Raw genomic sequence first — 26,329 nt, 5'->3', positions numbered from 1 at the left:
TGTTTCCTTTCTGTTTTAAAATTCTGCTCTCCTGGAGACCCATAGCAAATAGGTAAGGTGAAATAAGAGGTATCTAGTGTATATATACCTTTAACTTCAAAGAGTGCTGTGAAAAATAGTAGCTGTCAAAAGAGTCCTTGAGAAGGATACTGGCTGAATGGTACATATTTGTTAAGAAATAAATGTAGCTATTCATAGTTTCATGTCTTCAAGTTGTCTGGTTTCAACTATTGAATTTGTTTTTGGCTTCGTTGATTCTCTAATATTGAAAATTTTCTATCTGTGGTTGCTATCCATTGGGAAGTAATATAAAGTAACACATGTAATGAGCATATTCTCGGTGAGAGGAATGATTGTGGAATCAAAGCTGTTACTTTTCTTCCTTGTTCTCTTCGCCCGCCACAAAGTCAGAATCCAGAATTACATTGATGTTCCAGAGAGTATAGTTTGTTGAAGATATCATATATGAACTTAGACTCTTCTGAGTAAACTGAACAGTGGTCAGAGTAGAGGCACATGTTGAAGGCATTGCTTCGTGGTTATGATCAGTGGAAGTACAAGAAATATAAAAGATGTCTTTATGTTATACTTCCTTAAACTACATTTTTCTTTACCAGGAGGAGAAAAGCAAAGAGTAGCAATTGCAAGAGCCATTTTGAAGGACCCCCCAGTCATTCTCTATGATGAAGCCACTTCTTCATTAGATTCAATTACTGAAGAGGTAAATGATGATGAAAATGCAAAGCTTTTCAATTCTCAATGCTTAACTTTTCTTCTTGGAAGTTTCAGTAAAATGGCTACATTCTTTGTATTTTGAATGAACTTCAGTAGGAGGTACTGTAGGGCAAAATACCTGGCCCTTTGTCCCCATATAGCAAGTGTTGATAGCAAGAATGCCAGGTTGCACTGAACTATTACATTGCTAAGTCCATTTGCAAAAGTGTCTCCTTTTGGAACCTTGTGACTATTGTATTATCCTTGCATCTTGCAAAGCTTATAAGAATTGCCTAATCTGCTGACAAAGGAAGAATGTTTTAGTCTTTCTGCCACTTAACACTCATGAAAATAGGTCACGTAAGTGATTGTGACACAGTACACAACAGAAAACCTTTCACTTATCATGGAGCAACTCACTGAAGTACAAGTCAGGCACGCACAGCCTGTGGAGCTGGTATAAATTTATATTAATTTCACAAAAAATACTGCACAGCACCAAGATGTTGTGACACTTGATGTTGTGATACAATTCAGCAACTACATTAGACTTCATAACAACATCTTTGCATTAAATATAAAAGTCTTAACAGTAATGATTTCATGAACGGATCCCCTTAATCTAGAACTGAAGATAGGCAGATATTATCTGTCATTTACCTCCATTCATCTACATTTTACTTAAATATATAGGAAAAAACCAGCGTTGAAGGGTATACTTAATTTCAGCTTTGCAGCATGCATGGCATAATATTTGCATACGTCATTAAGTTTCAGGGCATATTATTCGATCTTCCATATGTTTAAAACAGTTAAATATCTAAGTGACTTGTTTAGCATAAGGATTTGTTGTATTTGAAAGGAACCTTGGGGTACCTGGGTGGCTCAGTCAGTTAAGCGTCCAACTCTTGATTTTGGCTCAGATCGTGATTTCAGTGTTGTGAGAGATGGAGTCCTGCGTCGGGCTCTGCAGTGGGCGTGGAGCCTGCTTAAGATTCTCTCTCTCCGGGGCGCCTGGGTGGCTCAGTCGTTAAGCGTCTGCCTTTGGCTCAGGGCGTGATCCCAGAGTCCTGGGATCGAGCCCCATATCGGGCTCCTCCACCAGGAGCCTGCTTCTCCCTCTCCCACTCCCCCTGCTTGTGTTCCCTCTCTCGCTGTCTCTGTCTGTCAAATAAATAAATAAAATCTTTAAATAAAAAGAAAGATTCTCCCTCCCCTCTCCTTCTCTTTCTATTCTTCCTGCCCTCTCCTATTCATAGGCAGAATAGGAGTCTGCTTAAAAGAACTTTATACCTACAAATGTATTATCCACATTTACCACAAATTCAAACTCATGACAGTCATTATTTGAGTCATGTAGCTTTATTATATCATAGAGCATAACCCATTAACAGCTAATAGACAATCCCCCAATGGAATGAGTTACCAGAAGATTTGGTTAAATTTTAATGGGCCTTTTTAAAAGGTCCAGGGCACTTAGTAGGATATCAGAGCTTAAGTTCTTGAGAATAAAGAAGATGAGTCCCCACAAATAGAAGTGGCCCTGCATTTGATTTTCCATCTGCCTTAGTAAAATATAAGGTCTTCTCTTCCTGGGTAGCCATCAACTCTTCATAATTTTATTCCTTTAATAAATGCAGTGTTTAGAAATATCTGTAGGGAGCCATTGGGTAAATGCCCAACCCCACACTGCTATTTCCATCCTGCTAGCTATACTTAGACCTGGGTTTCTAAGTATAGCTGAATATATATACAACTCTCTTACATTTTAAAGGCAATAAACAAAAATGTGTTTCCCAAACAGATTCTTTTTGTTATGTTAGTCATCATTAGTTTTTGATGTAGTGTTCCATGATTCATTACTTGCGTATAACACTCAGTGCTCATTACAACACGTGCCCTTAAATACAGATTCTTAAATACAGAGAACAAATTGGTGCTTGTCAGAGGTGAGGTTGGTGGGAGGATGGGTGAAATAAAGGGGATTAAGAATACACTGATCATGAGCAGTGAGTAATGTATAAAATTATTGAATCATTATATTGTACACCTGAAATTATAACACTGTTAATTATACTGTAATAAAAAATGTTTTCCAGAATTTATTAAAAGTCAGAATACTCCCCCCCCCCGCATTTCCTTCTTTTTGCTCTTTATTCAGTTGGCTGTTCAGGGCCAATGTCTCAGAGTCATCCCTTCTGTTTATAACTGGGGAGCTTGGCCCATTTCTTCTGAATCTTGGATATTTTGGAGGAAAAAAAGCATTCTAAAAACCTGCTCTTCAGAATTATTTTGACAAAGACAGTCCCACACCATTTCAACGTGCCCTCCATAGAATGCTTGTGTTCAGGAAAGGCCAAAGGTGTTGGGAGGAAGCTGTCCTTGCTTCTGGGGCAAAGGGAAATGGAGCTAGACATTTCATTCTCAGCTTTATCACATTGTCCTTTAAAATGACAGCTTTGCTCTCTGTGTAGCCATTTCCATCCTCTTGCTGTTTTTCTTTTTTTTCTTTCTCATTTCATTATAAGGGTTTTTGTTCTTTTTTTAATTTTATTTTAGTTCCAGTATAGTTAACATAAGAGTGTTATATTAGTGTCAGGTGTACAATACAGTGATTTCAGCAGTTCCGTACATTATTCAGTACTTATCACGACAATTGTACTCCTTAATTCCCATGACCTATTTCACACATCCTCCTTCTCACCTCCTATTCGTTTCTTTTCTGTACTTAAGAATCTGTTTCTTGATTTGTCTCTGTCTCATTCTTTCTCTTTTTTACTTTGCTTGTTTCTTAAATTACTCTTATGAGTGAAATTGTATGGTATTTTTTCCCTAACATATTTCACTTAGCATTATACTCTCTACCTCCATGCATGTCATTGCAAATGGCAGGATTTCTTTGTTTTTATGGCTGAATTATTTTCCATTGTATATTTAAATAAAAACTTTCTAATTTTAAAAATGGGCAGAAGACATAAACAGATATTTTTCCAAAGAAACATCCAGATGGCCAACAAACACATGAAAAGATGCTCAACATCACTTACCATCAGGGAAATGCAAATCAGAACTACAATGAGATATCACCTCATACCTGTTAGAATGGCTAAAATCAAAAACACAGGAAACAACAGGTGTTGGCGAGGATGTGGAGAAAAAGGAACATTGGTGCCTGTTTATGAATTGCAAACTGGTGCAGCCACTCTGGAGAACAGTATGGAGGTTCTTCAAAAAGTTAAAATAGAACTGTACGATCCAGTGATTGTGCTACTGGGTATTTACCCAAAAAATACAAAAACACTAATTCAAAGTAAAACATGCACCCCGGTGTTTATAGCAGCATTATTTACAATAACCAAGATATGGAAGTAGCCCAACTTTCCATCAATTGATGATGGATAAAGAAGTCAGAATACTTTTGAAAAGGAAGTTTGCTCAAGTTACCATACACAGTTGTCTTTGTTGCCCTTTCTGTCCTCTGAGTTTGAACTAATGGAAAGCAAATGTTCCTGGACCCTTTGAATCTCCTTTCTATTGATTTGATTTTCTACATCCTATCACTTGAGTCTTATCTCATTTTACTTTTGTTCTCATTGGCCAGATAAACATCATAACTGACTATGTTCCTCATATCACTGGATTCATCATTATTGTTTATTTTTTATTTTTAAGTATAGAAATCTCCACCTTCTCCCAGTCTTTCTAATTTAAAGAAATGTTGCCTACCTAAAAGATCATTTTTTCCCTGATGATGTGGTCATATTTGCCTTCCTTTTTTGATCAATTTTCTCCTCTTCATAATTATTAGATTAGGTCAAATATTTGGTAGTGATATAAAGTTTATATAATACAGCATTCATTGGCATTTTATATGTTCCTTTGAGAAATGTATGATTGTTTTAATTTGCATTTACCTAATAGATCTTTTTTTTCTACTGTTCTTGTCAAACTTGCAGACTATTCTTGGGGCCATGAAGGATGCAGTCAAACACAGAACTTCTATTTTCATTGCACACAGATTGTCAACAGTGGTTGATGCAGATGAAATCATTGTCTTGGACCAGGTAAGAGATTTAACTTCAAAGTTTAGTATGTGGGGGATTTTTGGGAAGATGGCCGAATAGGAGGATCCTGAGCTCACCTGATCCCACAGACACATGTAGATAATCACATCAGTGCAACTAACACAAAAACACCCTGGCAGAAGAGACTTTGTAGCTTATTACAGACAGGAGGCCACATTGAAAAGGGTAGGGGGGCAGACACAGTCTGGAACCAAAATTCCACCGAGACTAACCACGAATGGAAGGAACACCACAAGCATGGAAAAGGGAGAGGAGCAGTCCCCATACCAGTCACCTTAGGCGGGGGTGAGGGGGTTGGGGGGAGCTACAATGGAAAGACACATCCCCAAAACATTAGTCTTTAAAAAGTCATGGGGCTTAACTTTCTGAGTTTCTACAATCAGTGGGACTTAATGCCAGGTGCTTTAAAAATCAGCTGGCTTAACTGTGGGAGACCCACAGGGCAATTGGAAACTGAGGCTTAGGCCTTAAAGAGCCAGCAAGACAACAAAAAAAAACCCCACCAAGATAGCATAGAAGCAACAGTTCGATGGTGCCTAGGGTACACATGAAGGACCTTTAATTACTAATCTCAGAATGTGTGCCGGAGGGGCAGGGATCTTTAGGAGATTTCTCTAAGAACAGAAGAGCTAGTGAGCACCATTTCTCTCCTCCCCCCACCCCCAGCCTAGATAGCTAGACAGTCGCAGGAATCAGCAGGAACACTCTTCCACCTATCTTACCAACACAACTTACACCACATTCTGCATTCTGAGGGATCCGCCCCACTTAGCAAGCCTCCCTCCAAAGCAGTTCCTGCCAAGACACACACCGCAAGCAGCCCTGGCAGGGCCTGCACCACTCTAAAGTGACTCCTATCCTGGGGAGAGGAGAAGATAACCACATACAGCAGTGCAGCTGCAACAATGGCAGACAGACTGTGCAGGCATGTGGTTTGACTGTTGGCCCCACTCACCATCAAAAGCCTCTCAGGAAAAGGCAAGAAGAGTACCCTGAAGGTTGATGCTACTGAAGCCCTAACAGATAAACTGGGGGCAGGCATCTGGTTTGACTACAGGCCCCACCCACCAATGAAAGCCTCTCAGGGGGCAACAGAGGGAGAGCACCCTGCAGTTTGGTGTGACTGCAGCCCAGGCACAGAGCTGAGAGCAGGCATCTGATCTGGCTGCTGACACTACTGAATTACAAGCCCGCAGTGGCCCCAGACTCTTCCCCTAACAGCACAGGGACCAACCCTGCCTGGTACACCCAGAACATGAAAAGTGGACCATTGCATCTAATGACTGAAGGCAAATACAGCTTAGCCGTAACAGTAGGGTACACACAGCCCACTAGGAGATACCTCTGAAGCTCCTGGTTCTGGTGAATGGTGGACATTATGCTACAGGACACCACAGGGCCTCTTCTTCATAAGGCCACTACTTTCAAGATCAGGAGACTTTAGCAGACTTTCCTAATACACAGAAACAAACACAAAGAGGCAAAATGAGGAGACAGATGAATATGTCCCAGATGAGACAAAAGTAAAGCAAGAGAACTAATTGAAACAGAGATGAACAATATGTCTGATAAAGAATCCAAATTAATGGTCATAAAAATACTCAATGGACTAGACAGAAGAGTGGAGAATCTCAGTGAACCTTAAATAAAGAGATAGAAAATATAAAAAAGAACCAATCAGAGATGAATAACTTAATGACTGAAATTACAAGTACACTAGAGGGGGGCACCTGGGTGGCTCAGTTCGTTAAGCGTCTGTCTGCAGCTCAGATTGTGATCCCAGGGTACTGGGATCAAGCCCCACATCAGGCTCCCTGCTCAGCGGAGAGCCTGCTTATCCCACTCCTTCTGCTGCCCTCCCTGCTTGCGCTCTCTCTCTCTCTGTGTCAAATAAATAAAATCCTTTTAAAAAAACTACAGTAGAGGGAATCAATTGCAGATTAGAGGAGACAGAAGAATGGACCAGTGAACTAGAAGACAGTAATAAAGAGAAATCAAGCTGAACAACTAAAAGAGAAAAACAATAATAAAAAATAATAGATTAAGGTAACCCAGGGACATCATTAAGGATTATAATATTCACATTATAACAATCCCAGAAGGAGGAAAGAGAAGGGTGCAGTAAATTTATTTGAAGAAATAATAGCTGAAAACTTCCCTAACCTGGGGAGGGAAAGAGACATCCAGATTCTGGAGGCATACAGAACCCACAACAAAATCAACCCAAGAGGTCCACACCAAAACACATAATAACTAAAATGGCAAAAAGTAGTGATAGAGAATGTTAAAAGCAGCAAGACAAAAAACAGTTACATACGAGGGAAGCCCCATAAGACTTCCACCTGATTTTTCAGCTGAAACTTTGTAGGCTAGAAGGAAGTGGCATGGTATATTCAGACTACTGACAGAAAAATAACCTGTAACCAAGAACACTCTACACAGTAAGGCTATCTTCAGAATACAAGGAGAGATAAAGAGTTTTCCAGGCAAATTAAAGTTCAAGGGGTTCATCATGATTGCACCAGCCTTCAAGAAAGGCCATAATTAGGAGTAAGAAAATTATAAAAGGAAAAAATTTCACAGGTAAATGCAAACATATAATAAAAGTAGTGTATTAATCACTTATAAAACCAATATGGAGGTTAAAGCATAAAAACAATAAATTATATCTATAAACATAAGAGATTCACAAAATAAAATAAAAGGATGTAAAGTATGATATATAAAATGTGGGGGAAGTACAATTTTACTACTTTATAAATGACTTCAAAGTTAACTGATCCTCAACCTAATATAGACTGCTATATGCATAAAATATTATGTATGAACCTAATGGTAGAAACACAAAATGTAAAGAGAAAGTAATGCAAGCATAACACTGAAGAGAGCCATCAAATCACAAGGGAAAGGGGACAATGGGGGAAAAAAGAGAAGAACTACAGAAACAGCCATAAAACAAGTTACAAAATAGCAATAATCACATACCTATCATTAATTACTTTGATATACTTTGAATATCAATGGACTAAGTACTCCAATTAAAACACATAGGAGGAAAAAATACACGTAGGATGATGGAATGGATAAAAAATACAAGCTCCATCTAAGTGCTACCTATATGAGACTCAGTTCAGACCTAAAAACACATGGAGATTGAAAGGAAGGACACAAACATTTACCATGTAAATGGAAGTGAAGAGAAAGCCAGGAGAGCAATACTTCTGTTGCACAAAACATGCTTTAAAACAAAGATTGTAACAAGAGACGAGGACACTACATGATGATAAAGGGAAAAATCCAGCAAGAAGATACAATAGTTGTAAATATTTGTGCACCCAACACGGGAACACCCAAAAAACATAAATCATGTGTTAACAGACATAAAAGAAGAAATTAATACAACAATAATAATTGACTTTAACACCCCATTTACATTAATGGGTACATCATCTATACAGAAAATAAAGGAAACAGTAACTTTGAATGACATATTGGACCAGATGAAATTAACATCACATATATTCAGAACATTCTATCAAAAAACAGCAAGATATACTTATTTTCAAGTGCACATAGAGCATTCTCCAGAAAAGATCACATGTTAGGGCACAAAACAAGTCTCTATGAATTTAAGAAGATGAAACCACATCAAGCATCTTTCCCAAACAAAACGATATAAAACTAAAATTAATTGTGAGAAAAATATGGAAAAAAACACTAACACTTGAAAGCTTAGCAACATGCTACTGAACAACCAATGGATCAACAAAGAATCAAAGAAGAGATCAAAAAATACATGGAGACAAATGAAAATGAAAACACAATGGTTCTAATTCATTAAGATGCAGCAAACAGTATTCTAAGATGGAAGATTAGACCAATATAGGCCTATCTCAAGAAAGAATAAAAATCTCGAATAAACAACCTAACCTTACACCTGAAGGGACTAGAAAAGAAAAAACAAAAAAAGGCCAAAGCCAGTAGAAGGAAGAAAGTAATAAAAATTAGAGCAAAAATAAATGAAATAGGGACTAAAAATACAAAATAGATCAATGAACCCAGAAGCTGGTTATTTGAAAAGACCAACAAAATTGATATACCTTTAGCCAGACTTACCAAGAGAGAGAGGGGGGACTCAAAGTCAGAAATGGATTTTTTTTCAGCCGGTCCCCTGAGTTGAGCTGGATAGGTACCAGACCTGCATGAACATCCACGGAATCAGCCTGAGACGCAGGAAGATACATTCGGATCTCTACAAATGAACATCTCCAGCGCTGAGTATTGAGGTACGAAGCGGGGAGCCGTAAAACCACACACAGATATTGGAATATAAACGGAAGGGGGAGGGAGCCGCCGTATCCAGGCGCCGGGAAGCGGTAGATACCTGCACGGGGGAGCGGGCGGACTGCGGACCTGCACACTCGAGACAGCAGACTGAGACCGTAAGGTGGGAGCGCGCGCCACCAAGCATCACACAGAGCTCCGGAACTCCGGTGTGCTCACTGGATCCAGACTGAGACCGGGAGCTCCGGGATCACGCGCGGGGCGGCTGGTGGCTGGCGGAGTTAGAAACACAAAGGACAGAGACGCGCCGGCCCTGGAAGAGAGGGCTGGGACGCCAGGTGTGGGGCGCACAGCCCGGGATGCTACAGGGTTGAGCAGCACCAACAGAAACAGAGTTAAAGTGGCCAGAACATCACTGGAGAACGGGCCGCAATCCCTCTGTTCTGTGACAGAGGCTGAATTTCGGCCGCTGCTGCTCTGGCTCTCAGAAGAGGCACAGCAGACCGCCAGGGAGAGCCGCCAGAGAACAAAAGCCTGGAAATACTGGCTCACAGGGTGCCCTTCCTCATCCCTTCTCGCAGGGGACACGGACACTCTACCTAAACAGGGTTTCCTGAGTATCGGCGCGGCAGGCCCCCCCCCAGAAGGCAGGCTGAAAAATCAAGAAGCCCACAACCTGGGGCGCCTGAGTGGCACAGTCATTAAGCGCCTGTCTTCGGATTAGGGCGTGATCACAGCATTCCGGAAAGGAGTCCCTCATCGGGCTTCTCCGCTGGGAGCCTGCTTCTGCCTCTCCGACTCCCCTGCTTGGGTTCCCTTTCTTGCTGTCTGTCGCTCTCTCTCAAATAAATAAATAAAATCTTTAAAGAAGAAGCCCACATCCCTAAGATCTCTATAAAACAAGGGCGCACGGCCTGGGTCCCAGTCAATAATTTGGGCTTTGGACAACCCCGCAATCTCTCCTCATCAGAATGACGAGAAGGAGAAGTCCCCTCCAGCAAAGGAAAGATAATGAGTCTGTGGCCTCTGCCACAGAAATAATAGATTTGGATGTATCCAAATTATCAGAAATGGAATTCAGAGCAACATTGGTCAAGATGATGAGTAGACTTGAAAAAAGTATTAACGAAAATGTTACTGAGAATATAGAAACCCTAAGGGCAGAAATGAGAGTGAATCTGACAGAAATTAAAAATTCTATGAGCCAAATGCAGTCAAAACTAGAGTCTCTGACGGCCAGGGTCACCGAGGCAGAGGAATGCATTAACGAATTGGAGGTTGGGTTAGTAGAAGAAAAAATGAAAATAGAAGCTGGTCTTAAAAAAATCCACGCCCACGAATGTAGATTACGGGAGATTATTGACTCTGTGAAACGATCCAATATCAGAATCATCGGTATCCCTGAGGGGGTGGAGAAAAACAGGTCTAGAAGAGATATTTGAACAAATGGTAGCTGAACACTTCCCTAATCTAGCAAGGGAAGCAAGCATTCGTGTCCAAGAGGCAGAGAGGACCCCACCCAAGCTCAACCACGACAAACCTACGCCACGTCACATCATAGTGCAATNAGGACAAACCTACGCCACGGCATGTCATAGTGCAATTCGCAAATATTAGATCCAAGGATACAGTATTGAAAGCGGCCAGGGCAAAGAAATTTCTCACGTACCAAGGCAAAGGTATCAGGATTACGTCAGACCTGTCTACAGAGACCTGGAATGAGAGAAAGGCTTGGGGGGGCATTTTTAAAGCTCTTTCAGAGAAAAACATGCAGCCAAGGATCCTTTATCCAGCAAAGCTGTCATTCAGAATTGATGGAGAAATAAAGACGTTCCAAAATCGCTAGTCATTAACCAATTTCATAACCACGAAACCAGCCCTACAGGAGATACTAAGGGGGTTTCTATAAAGGTAAAAAGGCCCCAAGAGTGATACAGAGCAGAAAGTCACAACCGATACAAGCAAAGACTTTACTGACAACATGGCATCATTAAAATCATATCTCTCAGTATGCAGTCTCAACGAGAACGGCTTGAATGCTCCCATCAAACGCCACAGGGTTGCAGATTGGATAAAAAGAAATGACCCGTCCATTTGCTGTCTACAGGAGACTCATTTTGAACCCAAAGATGCGTTCAGACTTAGAGTAAGGGGATGGAGTACCATCTTCCACACAAATGGACCTCAAAAGAAAGCTGGAGTAGCAATTCTCATATCAGATAGACTGGATTTTAAACTAGAGGCCATAGAGAGAGATACAGAAGGGCACTATATTATTCTTAAAGGAAGTATTCAACAAGTGGATATGACAATTATTAATATATATGCCCCCAACAGGGGAGCAGCAAGATACACAAGCCAACTCTTAACCAAAATAAAGAGACATATAGATAAGAACACAGTAATAGTAGGGGACCTCAACACCCCACTATCAGAAATAGACAGAACACCCTGGCAAAAATGAAGCAAAGAATCAAATGCTTTGAATGCCATACTCGACGAGTTGGACCTCATAGATATATATAGAACACTACACCCCAGAACCAAAGAATACTCATTCTATTCAAATGCCCATGGAACATTCTCAAGAATAGATCATGCTCTGGGACACAAAACAGGTCTCAGCCAATACCAAAAGATTGAAATTATCCCCTGCATATTCTCAGACCACAACGCTCTGAAATTGGAACTCAACCACAAGGAAAAACCTGGAAGAAACTCAAACACTTGGAGGCTAAGAACCATCCTGCTCAAGAATGACTCGATAAACCAGGANGGAATGACTAGATAGATGAACCAGGAAATCAAAAATCAATTTAAACAATTTATGGGGACCAACGAGCATGAAAACACAATGGTCCAAAACCTATAGGATACTGCAAAGGCAGTCCTCAGGGAGAAATACATAGCCATCCAAGACTCACTCAAAAGAATAGAAAAATCTAAAATGCAGTCTTTATATTCTCACCCCAAGATGCTGGAACAGCAACAGAGGAACAGGCCTACTCCACTCACGAGGAAGCAGTTGACCAAAATTAGAGCAGAAATAAATGAATTAGAAACCAGAAGTACATTAGAACAAATCAACAGGACTACAAGCTAGTTCATTGAGAGAATCCATAAAATTGACAGACCACTGGCAAGACTTATCCAAAAGAAAAGAGAAAAGACCGAAATTAATAACATTATTAATGAAAAAGGAGGGGTCACGACCAACAACATTGAAATTGGAAGGATTATTAGAAATATTTATCAACAGCTATATGCCAAAAAACTAAGCAAGTGGAAGAGATGGAGGCCTTCCTGGAAACCTATAAACTACCAAGACTGAAACAGGAAGAAATAGATTTTTTTAAATAGGCCAATTAACTATGAAGAAATTGAGTCAGTGATAAACAACCTTCCAAATAATAAAACTCCAGGCCCAGACGGTTTTCCTGGGGAATTCTACCAAACATTCAAAGAAGAAATAATACCTATTCTCCCAAAGTTATTTCAAAAAATAGAAACAGAAGGAAAGCTACCAAACTCATTCTATGAGGCTAATATTACCTTGATCCCCAAACCAGGCAAAGACCCCCTCAAAAAGGAGAATTACAGACCGATTTCTCTAATGAATATGGATGCCAAAATCCTCAACAAGATCCTTGCTAATAGAATCCAACAGTACATTAAAAGGATTATCCATCATGACCAAGTGGGATTCATACCTGGGATGGAAGCGTGGTTCAACATTCGCAAATCAATCAGTGTGATACATCATGTCAACAAGAAAAGACTCAGGAACCATATGATCCTCTCAATTGATGCAGAAAAAGCATTTGACAAAATACAGCATCCTTTCCTGATTAAAACCCTTCAGAGTGTAGGAATAGAGGGTACATTTCTCAATCTCATAAAAGCCATCTATGAAAAGCCTACTGCAAGCATTATTCTCAATGGGGAAAAGCTGGAAGCCTTTCCCTTAAGATCAGGAACACGACAAGGATGCCCACTCTCGCCACTATTATTCAACATAGTACTAGAAGTCCTTGCAACAGCAATCAGAAGACAAAAAGGGATCAAAGGTATCCAAATCGGCAAAGAAGAAGTCAAACTGTCTCTCTTTGCAGATGACATGATACTCTATATGGAAAACCCAAAGGAATCCACTACCAAACCATTAGAAGTTATAGAGCAATTCAGTAATGTGGCAGGATACAAAATCAATGCCCAGAAATCAGTTGCATTTCTATACACGAATAACGAGACTGAAGAAAGAGAAATTAGGGAATCCATCCCATGTACGATAGCACCAAAAACCATACGTTACCTTGGAATTGACTTAACCAGAGACGTAAAGGATCTATATTCTAGAAACTATAGATCACTTTTGAAAGATATTGAGGAAGACATAAAAAGATGGAAAAATATTCCATGCTCATGGATTGGAAGAATTAACATAGTTAAAATGTCCATACTACCCAGAGCAATCTACACTTTCAGTGCTATCCCGATCAAAANTGAGGACATTTTTCAAAGGAGCAAATAATTTTAAATTTGTATGGAAAAAGAAAAGGCCCCGAATTTCCAAGGAACTGTTGAAAAGGAAAAACAAAGCTGGGGGCGTCACAATGCCGGATTTTGAGCTGTACTACAAAGCTGTGATCACAAAGACAGCATGGTACTGGCACAAAAACAGACACATCGACCAATGGAACAGAATAGAGAACCCAGAAATGGACCCTCGGCTCTTTGGGCAACTAATCTTTGATAAAGCAGGAAAAAACATCCAGTGGATAAAAGACAGTCTCTTCAATAAATGGTGCTGGGAAAATTGGACAGCTACATGCAAAAGAATGAAACTTGACCACTCTCTCACACCATACACAAAAATAAACTCCAAATGGATGAAAGACCTCAATGTGAGACAGGAATCCATCAAAATTCTAGAGGAGAACATAGGCAGCAAACTCTATGACATCGGCTAGAGCAACCTTTTTCATGACACATCTCCAAAGGTGAGAGAAACAAAAGATAAATTGAACTTATGGGACTGTATTAGGATAAAAAGCTTCTGCACAGCCAAGGAAACAGTCAAACAAACTAAGAGACAGCCCACGGAATGGGAGAATATATTTGCAAAGGACACCACAGATAAAGGACTGGTATCCAAGATCTACAAAGAACTTCTCAAACTCAATACACGAGAAACAAATAAACAAATCATAAAATGGGCAGAAGATATGAACAGACACTTTTCCAATGAAGACATACAAATGGCTAACAGACACATGAAAAAATGTTCAAAATCATTAGCCATCAGGGAAATTCAAATCAAAACCACACTGAGATACCACCTTACGCCAGTTAGAATGGCAAAAAGAGGGGCGCCTGGGTGGCACAGCGGTTAAGCGTCTGCCTTTGGCTCAGGGCGTGATTCCGGCGTTATGGGGGAATGCAAGTTGGTACAGCCACTCTGGAAAACAGTGTGGAGGTCCCTTAAAAAGTTAAAAATTGAACTACCCTATGACCCAGCCATTGCACTACTGGGTGTTTACCCCAAAGATACAGACGTAGTGAAGAGAAGGGCCATATGCACCCCAATGTTCATTGCAGCATTGTCCACAATAGCTAAATCATGGAAGAAGCCGAGATGCCCTTCAACAGATGACTGGATTAAGAAGCTGTAGTCCATATATACAATGGAATATTACTCAGCTATGAGAAAGAACGGATTCTCAACATTTGCTGCAGAATGGATGGGACTGGAGGAGATAATGCTAAGTGAAATAAGTCAAGCAGAGAAAGACAATTATCATGTGATTTCTCTCATCTATGGAACATAAGAACTAGGATGATCAGTAGGGGAAGAAAGGGATAAAGAAAGGGGGGGTCATCAGAAGGGGGAATGAAACATGAGAGACTATGGACTTTGAGAAACAAACTGAGTACTTCAGAGGGGAGGGGGGTGGGGGAATGGGATAGACTGGTGATTGGGTGGTAAGGAGGGCACCTACTGCATGGTGCACTGGGTGTTATATGCAACTAATGAAGCATCGAACTTTACGTCGGAATCCGGGGATGTACTGTGTGGTGACTAACATAATACAATAAAAAATCATTAAAAAAAAATAAGTCAGAAATTGAGAAGAAATAATGGCCAAGAACTCTGAAATACAAAAGATGATAGGAGAATATTATGTCAACAATTTGGACAACTAGAAGAAATGGGTAAATTTATAGAAATATATAACCTTCCAAGAGCAAATGAGGACATAATATAACATTTGAAGAAACCAGTTACTAGCAGTGATATTGAATTAGTAATCAAAAAACTGCCAACAAACAAAAGTCCAGGACCGGTCGGCTTCACAGGTGAATTCTGCCAAACATTTAAATAAAAGTTAATACCTATTCTTCTCAAAGTATCCCAAGAAATAGAAGAGGAAGGGAAGCTTCCAAATTCATTTTATGAGGCCAGCATTGTCCTGATACCAAACCCACATAAAGACGCTATAAAAAAAACCAAACTACAGGCCAATATCTCTGATGAATATTGATGCAAAAATCCCCAATAAAATATTAGCAAACCAAATCCAACAATACATTTAAAAAAATCATTCACCATAGTCAGGTGGGATTTATTCCCAGGATGCAAGGTGATTCAATATTTGTAAATCAATTATTATAATAGGTCATATCAGTAAGAGGAACAAAACCATATGATATTCTCCACAGATGCAGGGAAATCATTTGCAAAGTACAATATCCATTGGTGATAAAAATTTTCAACAAAGTAGGTTTAAAGCAAACATACCTCAACATCATCAGGCCATGTATGGAAAACCTACAGCTCACATCATACTCAGTGGTGAAAAACAGAGATTTTCCTCTTAAGAACAGGAGCAAGACCAGAGTGTCAACTCTCACTTTTATTTAATAGAGTACTAGGAATCCTAGCTACAGCAGTCAGACGCGAAAAAGAAATAAAAGGGATCCAAATTAGTAAGGAAGTAGAATTTTTCACAGAAATGAATTCAGTGAAGTCACAGGTTACAAGGTTATTGTACAGAAATTTTTTGCATTTCTACACAGTAATAATGAAGTAGCAGAAAGAGAAATTAAGAAAACAATCCCATTTACACTTGCACCAAAATTAATAAAATACCTAAGAATAAACTTAAGGAGATGAAAGTTCTGTACCATGGAAACTATAAAATATTGATGAAAGAAATTGTAGATGACACAAATGCAAAGATATTTCTTATTCATGAATTAGAAGAATTAATATTGGTGAAGAGTCTGTACTACCCAAAACAGTCTATATAGATTCAGCATAATCCCTGTCAAAATGCTAACAGCATGTTTCTCAGAACTGTAACAAGTTATTTTAAAATTTGAATGGAACCACAAAAGACCTCAAATAGCCAAAGCAATCTTAAAAAAGAAGAACAAAGCAGGATGTATCACAATCCCTGATTTCAAGGTACATTACAAAGCTGTGGTAAGTATGGTACTCGCACAAAAATAGACACATAGATCAATGGAAGTGAATAGAGAGTCTAGGAATGAATCGACACTTATATGGTCAGTTAATCTATGACAGAAGAGGCAAGAATATACAATGAAGAAAGAGTCTCTTTCAACAAATGGTGCCAGGAAAACTAAACAGCTACATGCAAATGAATGAAACTAGACTACTTTCTTATATTATACATAAAAATAAACTCAGAATGGATTAAAGACCTAAATGTGAGACTTAGAAGAAAACATAGGCAATAATTTCTTTGACATGGGGCATAGAAACTTTTTTTTAAGGCAAGTCTTTTCAGGCAAGGGAGACAAAGGCAAAATTAGACTGCTGTCAGTACAGCAAACTAAAGCGCTTTTGCATAATGACAGAAACCATCAACAGAACTACAAGGCAGCCTACTGAATGGGAGAAGATATTTGTAAAATGATATATTTGATAAGGGTTTACTATTCCAAAATATATAAAGAACTTTTACTACTCAACACCCAAAAAACAAATAATCTGATTAAAAAATGGGCAGAGGACATGAATAGACATTTTCCAGAGAAGCCATATAGATGGCCAACAGACACATGAAAAGATGCTCACCATAACTAATCATCAGGGAAATGCAAATTAAAACCACAATGAGATATCACTTTATACCTTTCAGAATGGCTAAAATCAAACACACAAGAAATAAGAAATGTTGACGATGATACAGAGAAAAAGGAACCCTCATGCACTGTTGCTGGGAATGCAAATTGGTGCAACCACTGTGGAAAACAATATGGAGGTTCTTCAAAAATTTGAAAATAGGTAATTCCACTACTGCGTATTTACCTAAAGAAAATGAAACTGCTAACTTGAAAAGCTATATGCACCCCTATGTTTATTACAGCATTATTTACAATAGCCAAGATATGGAAGCATCTCAAGTGTCCATCCATAGTTGAATGGATAAGGAAAACTATTACCTGGCCATAAAAAAATGAAATCTTGCCATTTGCAGCAACATGCATGAACCTAGAGGGTATAATGATAAGTGATATCAGTCAGAGAAAGATGAATACCATACTGTTTCACTCATGTGGAATTTAAGAAACAATCCAAATGAACAAACAAAAAGGGACACAAGAAATAGATCCTTTAAATACAGAGAACAAACTGGTGGTTTTCAGAGTGGTGATGTGTGGGGGGATGGGTGAAGCAGATAAAGGGGAATAAGAGTATACTTAACTTGATGAGCCCTGGGAAGTGTATAGAATTGTTGAATAATTGTATTTTAAACCTGAAACCAATATAACACTGTATCTTAGTTGCAGTTCAATTTAAAAACAAAGTTTAGTACATGAGGAACATTGAAAATTGTCTCTAACAACTTAAATGTTGTTTCTAAAGAAAAATGCAGAATTTGTGTTCTTTAAAGAGATTGAATCTTGATAGGACTCCATTTTCACTTGCTTTTGATAGGAAAACAAAGGCATTTTTCTTTCATTGAAGTATTAAAAGCAAACTTATATCAGGAAAGCATTAAAGCTTCATAATGATAGAATCAGGTTTTAGAGAGTGTATATATAAAATAATTTTTTGCATTGAGTTTTGCTCTGTACAGAATCATTACTCATTATCATTTTTGTGTTTTGTATTTTTATTTTTTCTAATATCTGCACGTACCTTTGATGTCTAAAGGAAAATTACCATAAAATAGTCATTTGCAAACATGATTATTTTCATTTTTTTCCTCCTGGGGAAAGTAAGAAAATGGATAGCCTGCTTTATCCCTTCTGAGGGATTTACTGTAAGAGTACACGATCTAAATGTTCTGATCAACTCAGAATACCCTATAGTGATTGGTAGATTTAAAAATTGTGATAATTTCCTCTTCTCCACTCTTTGAAAGGATATATTTTCCCACATCCTAGTACTTGGTTACTTCTAACATTGTTCAATTTTTCACCTTCCATTCAGCATTTTCTATGATTATGTTTCCCTTCTAATAAATAAACCTTCAGTTCTTTATAATTTTGAAACCCTAAGTACTGGATGTTGAGAGAGAAAAAAGCATTCTCATGTACTTTCTTTTTTTTTCAATAATAATATTTTTTTATTATGTCAGTCACCATACAGTACATCCCTAGTTTTTGATGTAAAGTTCCATGATTCATTACTTGCGTGTAACACCCAGTGCACCATGCAATACGTGCCCTCCTTAGTACCCATCACTAGCCTATCCCAATCCCCCACCCTCCTCCCCTCCAAAGCCCTCAGTTTGTTTCCCAGAGTCCATAGTCTGTCCTGGTTCATTCCCCCTTCTGTTTACCCCCCCTTGTACTTTCTATGTTGAGTTATTGAGAGAGAATTTTTCACACCACTAAAATTTCGTATAAGCTGTTGATTTCTGTGGTGTGTATGTGTATGTATATATACATATATATATAGTTATATAGTCTTACCTGTGTGTACTTGAGCAACCCTAGTTCTTTCTGTTGGTTTTTTCATAAACTTACATTCATTAGAAAATAAACTAATTTTTTCGGTATGATTATATACCAGAATGCCTTAAATGTGAAATGTTGTAAATATACTTTATTATCCAATTGATATTCAAAAGAGGGCAGTTGTGATAAGCACTGGGTGTTACATGTACTGATAAATCACTAAATTCTACACCTGAAACTAACATTACACTATATGTTAACTAACTGGAATTTAAATAAAAACTTGGAGGGAAGAAATTAAAAAGAAAGAATCTGAAATAAAATCTGCCATTGGTGCTTTGTTACTAACCTTTCCATTGTATGCAGGCATGCTGATAGTCTTTTCTTACAAATATAAAATGGTAAAAGTATTTGAAGAAGTTTGTGCTCTCTTGTCTCATGCCATGAGGTTGACAGTATTTATGGTTATATCACAACATTGTCACTTGAAGTTTGGGTTATAATTGGAACTAATTTATTAATGTTTATAGCACATGTATCTAAAATATCTTTATGTTTATAATTTGATGATTCTGTATATGCTTGATTATGAAGATCAGAGGCTTTCATTTTCTGGTGAAACTTATGTGACCTCATGTGTTCTGTCAGCAGTGCCTTGCAGTATTATTGTTACATCTACATAAGAAATAGAATTCTCAAGGCCCTTCCTTACCCTCACAACCTAGTGATTACTGCTTCCCAGCCTTGGGAAAGGCTGTAAGTTGACTTGTCAGGAAATTGAGTCACAGAGGCTCTACACAGAAAACTATCAAGCACATGAACAAAGATGGGGAAGATTAACTAGAAATCAAAACACACCAAAAAAGAAGACAATAGACCCTCTTCTGCCACTGGCTCCAAGAACCTTGCTAACCATTTATTTCTACTACCATTGCTCCTTCCTTTATTAGGAGATCATTGAAGAATTCTCTGCAGAAAACACAAGTAGCCCCAGAAAAAAAAAGATATTTGTATTTGGAGACCCCAGCAAAATGATCATGTTATCCATATGATCATCCTTCAGTGAAACCCCACAGTTGAAAATCCCATTCCCATGCATGTAGTTTCCAGTCAGCTTTCTAATGCTCCGTTATTAACTGGCAGTGGATGATAAAGAAAGACCTCTTAAACAAGCAGAAAAAAAGGAACTCAGTAGAAAACGTAGACAATGCAAAGAGCATAAGGTAACTTACATAATTAATACCATCACAGGCCATGGAAAATCAAGCATTTCTAAAATAAGGACAAATGCTGTTTAAAAAATAAGTAAAGGGAGCATTATATGGCATGAGTTCCAGATACGTTGTTAAATTAAATAAAGAACAATTCACAATCTGTTGTATGCTGCTATTTGCAAGGAGGATGGGGAAAAAAGGAATATGTAATATTTACTTATTTCTGTGAAAAGAAACTCAGAGAGTTTGTACCTCTTAATCCACTTCATTTTGCCCATTCTCTCATCCATCTTCCTCTGGCAACTACTGGTTTGTTCTCAAATTAATTCGGAGGAACAAACTTCCATTTATAAAATAAATAAGTCACAGAGATGAAAAGTATGGCATAAGTAATATAGTCAGTAATACTATAAATAATGCCTTATGATGACAGATGGTGACTATATTACTGTGCCCAGCACTGAATAGTGTATACAGTTGTCTAATCACTATGCCATACACCTGAAAGTAATATAACATTATATGTCAATTATATTTCAATAAAAAATTGCAAAAAATACTCTAAATGAGCTGGAAAGAATTTAATATTTGATGATTCCCAGTCTTTCATTGGCTCAGAGGTATGAGCATGGATATTAATTATTACTATACTGGGGCAACTCAGAACAGTGTTTAATAGTTTGATTAACATAAAATATACTAAAGACTTTTCTGTGTTTCAATTCCAAATAAAAAAAACTCTTAGCAAAAGAGAAAACAACAACAGCAAACTCAGGAATCATAAGCTAGAAACCAAAGAAATTGACTGCTTATGGGGTGGGGAGAGAAGAAGGTAGAAGAGCTAGGAAAGGGAACATGACTTTCCTGATTATACTTTTTTTATCTTATTTTTTTGTACTTCAGGTTTTTATTTATTTTTTATAATAATTTTTATTATGTTAGTCACGATACAGTACGTTGTACTTCAGGTTTTTAAATTCCAGTTAACATAGTGTGTGATATTAGTTTCAGGGGTAGAATTTAGTGATTCATCACAGCACCCAGTACTCATCACAAGTGCCCTCCTTAATACCCATCATCCATTTAACCCATCCCCCAGCCCACCTCCCCTCCAGCATCTCTCAGTTTGTTCTCTATAGTTAAGAGTCTGTTTTATGATTTGTCTCTTTCCCTGCCATGTTCATCTGCTTTCTATCTTAAATTCTCCATGCGAGTGAAATCATATGGTATTTGTCTTTCTCTAACTTATTTCACTTACCATAATACTCTTTAGCTCCATCCACATCCTTGCAAATGGCATGATTTCATTATTTTTGATGGCCGGGTAATATTCCTGTGTGTGTGTGCATGCGCGCATGTGTATATCACATCTTCATAATCCATTCATCAGTCAGTGGGCATTTGGGCTTTTCTCATAGTTTGGCTCTTGTTGATACTGCTGCTTTAAACATTGGGGTGCATGTACACCTTTGAATCTGTATTTTTGTATCCTTTCAGTAAATATTTAGAGTGGAAATGCTGGATTGTAGGGTCGTTCTCTTTTTAACTTTTTGAGGAACCTTCCTGCTGTTTTCCAGAATGGCTGCACCAGTTTGCATTCCTACCAACAGTATAAGAGTGTTCCCCCTTCTCCACATCCTCGCCAATGCCTATTGTTTCTTGTGTTAATTTTAGCCGTCCTGAGAAGTGTGAGATGGTACATCACCATGGTTTTGATGTGTTTTTCCATGATGATGAGAGATGTTGAGCATCTTTTCATGTGCCTGTTGGCCATTTGGATATCTTCTCTGGAAAAATGTCTATTCACGTCTTCTGCCCATTTTTTAACTGGATTATATTTTGGGTGTTGACTTTGATAAGTTCTTTATAGATTTTGGATACTAACCCTTTATCAGATATGTCATTTACAAATACATTTTGTATTCTCCCATTTTGGAGGTTGCCTTTTAGTCTTGTCAGTTTTTCCTTCACTGTGTAGAAGCTTTTTATCTTCAAAAGTCCTAATAGTTTATTTATTCCTCTATTTTTTAACATATACTGTATTATTTGTTTCAGGGGTACAGGTCTGTGCTTCATTATATAATACACAGTGCTCATTACAACACATACCCTCCCCAGTGTCCATCACCCAGTTACCTCATTACCCTACCCCTCCAGCAAACCTCAGTATGTTTCCTAAAATTAATAGTCTCCTATGGTTTGTCTCCCTTCCTGGTTTTGTCTTGTTTTATTTTTTCTTCTCTTCCCCTATGGTCCTCTGTTTTGTTTTCTTTTTTTTTTTTTTTTTTTTAAAGATTTTATTTATTTATTTGACAGAGATAGAGACAGCCAGCGAGAGAGGGAACACAAGCAGGGGGAGTGGGAGAGGAAGAAGCAGGCTCATAACGTCGTCAGGATCACGCCCTGAGCCGAAGGCAGGCGCTCAACCGCTGTGCCACCCAGGCGCCCCTCTCTGTTTTGTTTTCTTAAATGCCATATACCAGTGAGATCATATGATAATTGTTTTTCTTTGATTGACTTACTTTGCTTAGCATAATACCCTCTAGTTCCATCCACGTTGTTGCAAATGGCAAGTTTTCATTTTTTTTGGCTGTGCAATATTCCAGTGTGTGTGTGTGTGTGTGTGTGTATGTGTGTGTGTGTGTATGTGTGCATTGTGTGTGTGTGTGTATATATATATACACCACATCTTCTTTATCCATTCATCTGTCAGTGGACATCTGGACTCTCTCCATAGTTTAGCTATTGTGGACATTGCTGCTCTGAACATTGGGGAGCATGTGCTCCTTCAAATCACTATGTTTGTATCCTTTGAATAAATACCTACCTGTACAATTGCTGGGTCATAGGATAGCTCTATTTTCAACTTCTTTTTTTTTAAGATTTTATTTATTTATTTGACAGAGCGAGCCAGCGAGAGAGGGAACACAAGCAGGGGGAGTGGGAGAGGGAGAAGCAGGCTCCCAGGGGAGCAGGGAGCCCGATGCGGGGCTCGATCCCAGGACTCTGGGATCATGCCCTGAGCTGAAGGCAGATGCTTAACGACTGAGACACCCAGGCGCCCCTCTATTTTCAACTTCTTGAGGAACCTCCATACTGTTTTCCAGAGTGGCTGCACCAGCTTGCATTCCCACCAACAGTGTAGGAGGTTTCCCATTTCTCCACATCCTCACCAGCATCTGCATTTCCTGACCTGTTAATTTTAGCCATTCAGACTGGTTAGAGGTATTATCTCATTGTGGTTTTCATTTGTATTTCCCTGATGCCTAGTGATGTTGAGCGCTTTTTCATGTGTCTGTTGCCATTTGGATGTTTTCTTTGGAGAAATGTCTGTTCATGTCTTCTGCCCGTTTCTTGATTGGATTATTTGTTCTTTGGGTGAGTTTGATAAGTTCTTTATAGATTTTGTATACTAGCCCTTTATCTGATATGTTATTTGCAAATATCTTTACTCATTCTGTTGGTTGTCTTTTGGTTTTGTTGACTGTTTCCTTTGCTGTGCAAAAGCTTTCTATCTTGATGATGTCCCAGTAGTTCATTTTTGCCTTTGTTTCCCCTGCCTTTGGAGACATGTCTAGCAAGAAGTTGCTGTGGCCAAGGTCGAAGAGGTTGCTGCCTGTGTTCTCCTCAAGGATTTTGATGGATTCCTGTCTCACAGTTAGGTCTTTCATCCATTTTGTGTCTATTTTTGTGTATGGTGTAAGGAAATGGTCCCATTTCATTCTTCTGCATGCGGCTGTCCATTTTTCCCAACACCATTTGTTGAAGAGACTGCCTATTTTCCATTGTATATCCTTTCCTGCTTTGTTGAAGATTAGTTGACCGTAGAGTTGAGGATCCATTTCTGGGTTCTCTGTTCTGTTCCATTGATCTATGTATCTGTTTTTCTGCCAGTACCATACTGTCTTGATGATTGTAGCTTTGTAATAGAGCTTGAAATCCAGAATTGTGATGCCACCAGCTTTGGTTTTCTTTTTCAACATTCCTTTGGCTTTTCAGGGTCTTTTCTGGTTTCATACAAATTTTAGGATTATTTATTCTAGTTCTGTGAAAAAAAGTTGATGGTATTTTGATAGGGATTGCATTGAATGTGTAGATTGCTCTAGGTAGCATGGATTTTTTAAACAACATTTGTTCTTCCAGTCCATGAACATTCTGTTTTTTCCATTTCTTTGTGTCTTCAATTTCTTTCATGAGTATCCTGTAGTTTCCAGATCGTTTGCCTCGTTGGTTAGATTTGTTCCTAGGTATCTTATGGTTTTGGGTGCAACTGTAAATGGGGTTGACTCTGTAATTTCTCTTTCTTCAGTTACATTGTTAGTGTATAGAAATGCAATTGATGTCTGTGCATCGATTTTATATCCTGCCACTTTACTGAATATGTCAACAAATTAGGCAATCTGGAAGAAATGGATTCATTCCTACAGTCTTATAAACTAACTATATGAACCAGGAAGAAATAGAAAAACTGAACAGACCCATAACCAGCAAGGAGATTGAAGCAGTATTCTAGAATCTCTGAACAAACAAGAGCCCAGGGCCAGATGGCTTCTCAGGGGAATTCTACCCAACATTTGAAGAAGAATTATTACCTATTCTTCTGAAGCTTTTTCAAGAGATGGAAATGGAAGGAAAACTTCCAAACTCTTTCTGTGAGTCCAGCATTACCTTGATCCCCAAACCATACAAACACCCCACCAAAAAGGAGAATTATAGACCAACGTCCCTGATAAACATGGATGCCAAAATTCTCACCAAAATACTAGCCAATAGGATCCAACAGTACATTAAAAGGATTATTCACCAGGATTGAATGGGATTTATTTCTGGGCTGCAAGGGTGATTCAACATCCGCAAATCAATCATTGTGATACACTACATTAATAAAAGAAAGGACAAGAACCATATGATCCTTTCAATAGATGCAGAAAGAGCATTTGACAAAGTACAGCATCCTTTCTTGATTAAAACTCTTCACAGTGTAGGGATAGAGGGAACATACCTCAATATCATAAAAGCCATCTATGAAAAATCCATAGCAAAATGTCATTCTCAATGGGGAAGAACTGAGAACTTTTCCTCTAAGGTCAGGAACACAGCAGGGATGTCCACTATCACCACTGCTGTTGAACATAATACTGGAAGTCCTAGCCTCAGCAGTCAGACAACACAACGAAATAAATGACATCCAAATTGGCAAAGAAGTCGAAGTCTCACTCTGTGCAGATGACATGATACTTTATGTGGAAAACCCAAAAGACTCCACCCCAAAATTGCTAGAACTCATATAGGGATTCAGTAAAGTGGCAGGAAATGTCCCAGTAGTTTATTATTGCTTTCGTTTTCCTTGCTTCTGGAGATATACCAAGTAAGAAGTTGCTATGGCTGATGTCAGAGAGGTTACTGCCTGTTTTCTCCTCTTTGATTTTGGTGGTTTCCTGTCTCACATTTAGGTCTTTCATCCATTTTGAATTTATTTTTGTGTATAGTGTAAGAAAGTGGTCCGGTTTCATTCTATTGCATGTTGCTGTCCAGTTTTTCCAACACCATTTCTTGAAGAGACTGTCCCTTTTGGATATTCTTTGCTGTGTTGTTGAACATTAGTTGACCATATATTTGTGGGTCCATTTCTGGGTTCTCTGTTCTGTTCCATTAATCTATGTGTCTGTTTTTGTGCCAGTACTATACTGTTCTGATTACTACAAACAACTTGAAGTCCAGAATTGTGATGCCTCCAGCTTTTTCTTTTTCAAAGTTGCTTTGGTATTTTGGGGTCTTTTGTGGTTCTATACAAATTTTAAGTTTATTTGTTCTACTTCTGTGAAAAATGCTGTTGGTATTTTGATAAGGATTTCATTAAATATATAGATTGCTTTGGGTAGTATAGACATTTTCAGCAATATTTGTTCTTCCAATCCATGAGCATGGAATGTTTTTCCCTTTCTTTGTGTCATCTTCAATTTCCTTCATTGTTGTTTTCTAAGTTTTCATAGTACAGATCTTTTACCTCTTTGGTTAGGTTTATTCTTAGATATGTTATGGTTTTGGGTGCAATTGTAAGTGGGATCGATTTCTTGATTTTTCTTTCTGCTGCTT

General features: G+C 38.4%; 1 protein-coding gene across 4 annotated transcripts in view; it reads left to right on the top strand.

Annotated features, from left to right (window-relative positions):
- Nucleotides 1-26,329, top strand: part of ABCB7 (ATP binding cassette subfamily B member 7) — a 198,143-nt gene that overhangs the window by 160,807 nt on the left and 11,007 nt on the right. For 3 of the 4 annotated variants that reach the window (XM_034648910.1, XM_034648912.1, XM_034648909.1), the window contains 2 exons: nucleotides 618-721; nucleotides 4,671-4,778. In XM_034648910.1, coding sequence (XP_034504801.1) covers nucleotides 618-721; nucleotides 4,671-4,778 — 212 coding nt within the window. Of the gene's footprint in view, nucleotides 1-617; nucleotides 722-4,670; nucleotides 4,779-17,251; nucleotides 17,299-26,329 lie in introns of those variants that run through there. The other variant, XM_034648911.1, reaches the window with a different exon arrangement.

The sequence above is a fragment of the Ailuropoda melanoleuca genome, chromosome X (genome assembly GCF_002007445.2).
Source record: "Ailuropoda melanoleuca isolate Jingjing chromosome X, ASM200744v2, whole genome shotgun sequence".
In the NCBI taxonomy this organism is placed as follows: domain Eukaryota; kingdom Metazoa; phylum Chordata; class Mammalia; order Carnivora; family Ursidae; genus Ailuropoda; species Ailuropoda melanoleuca.
This window is presented reverse-complemented; position numbering and strand designations above follow the sequence as displayed.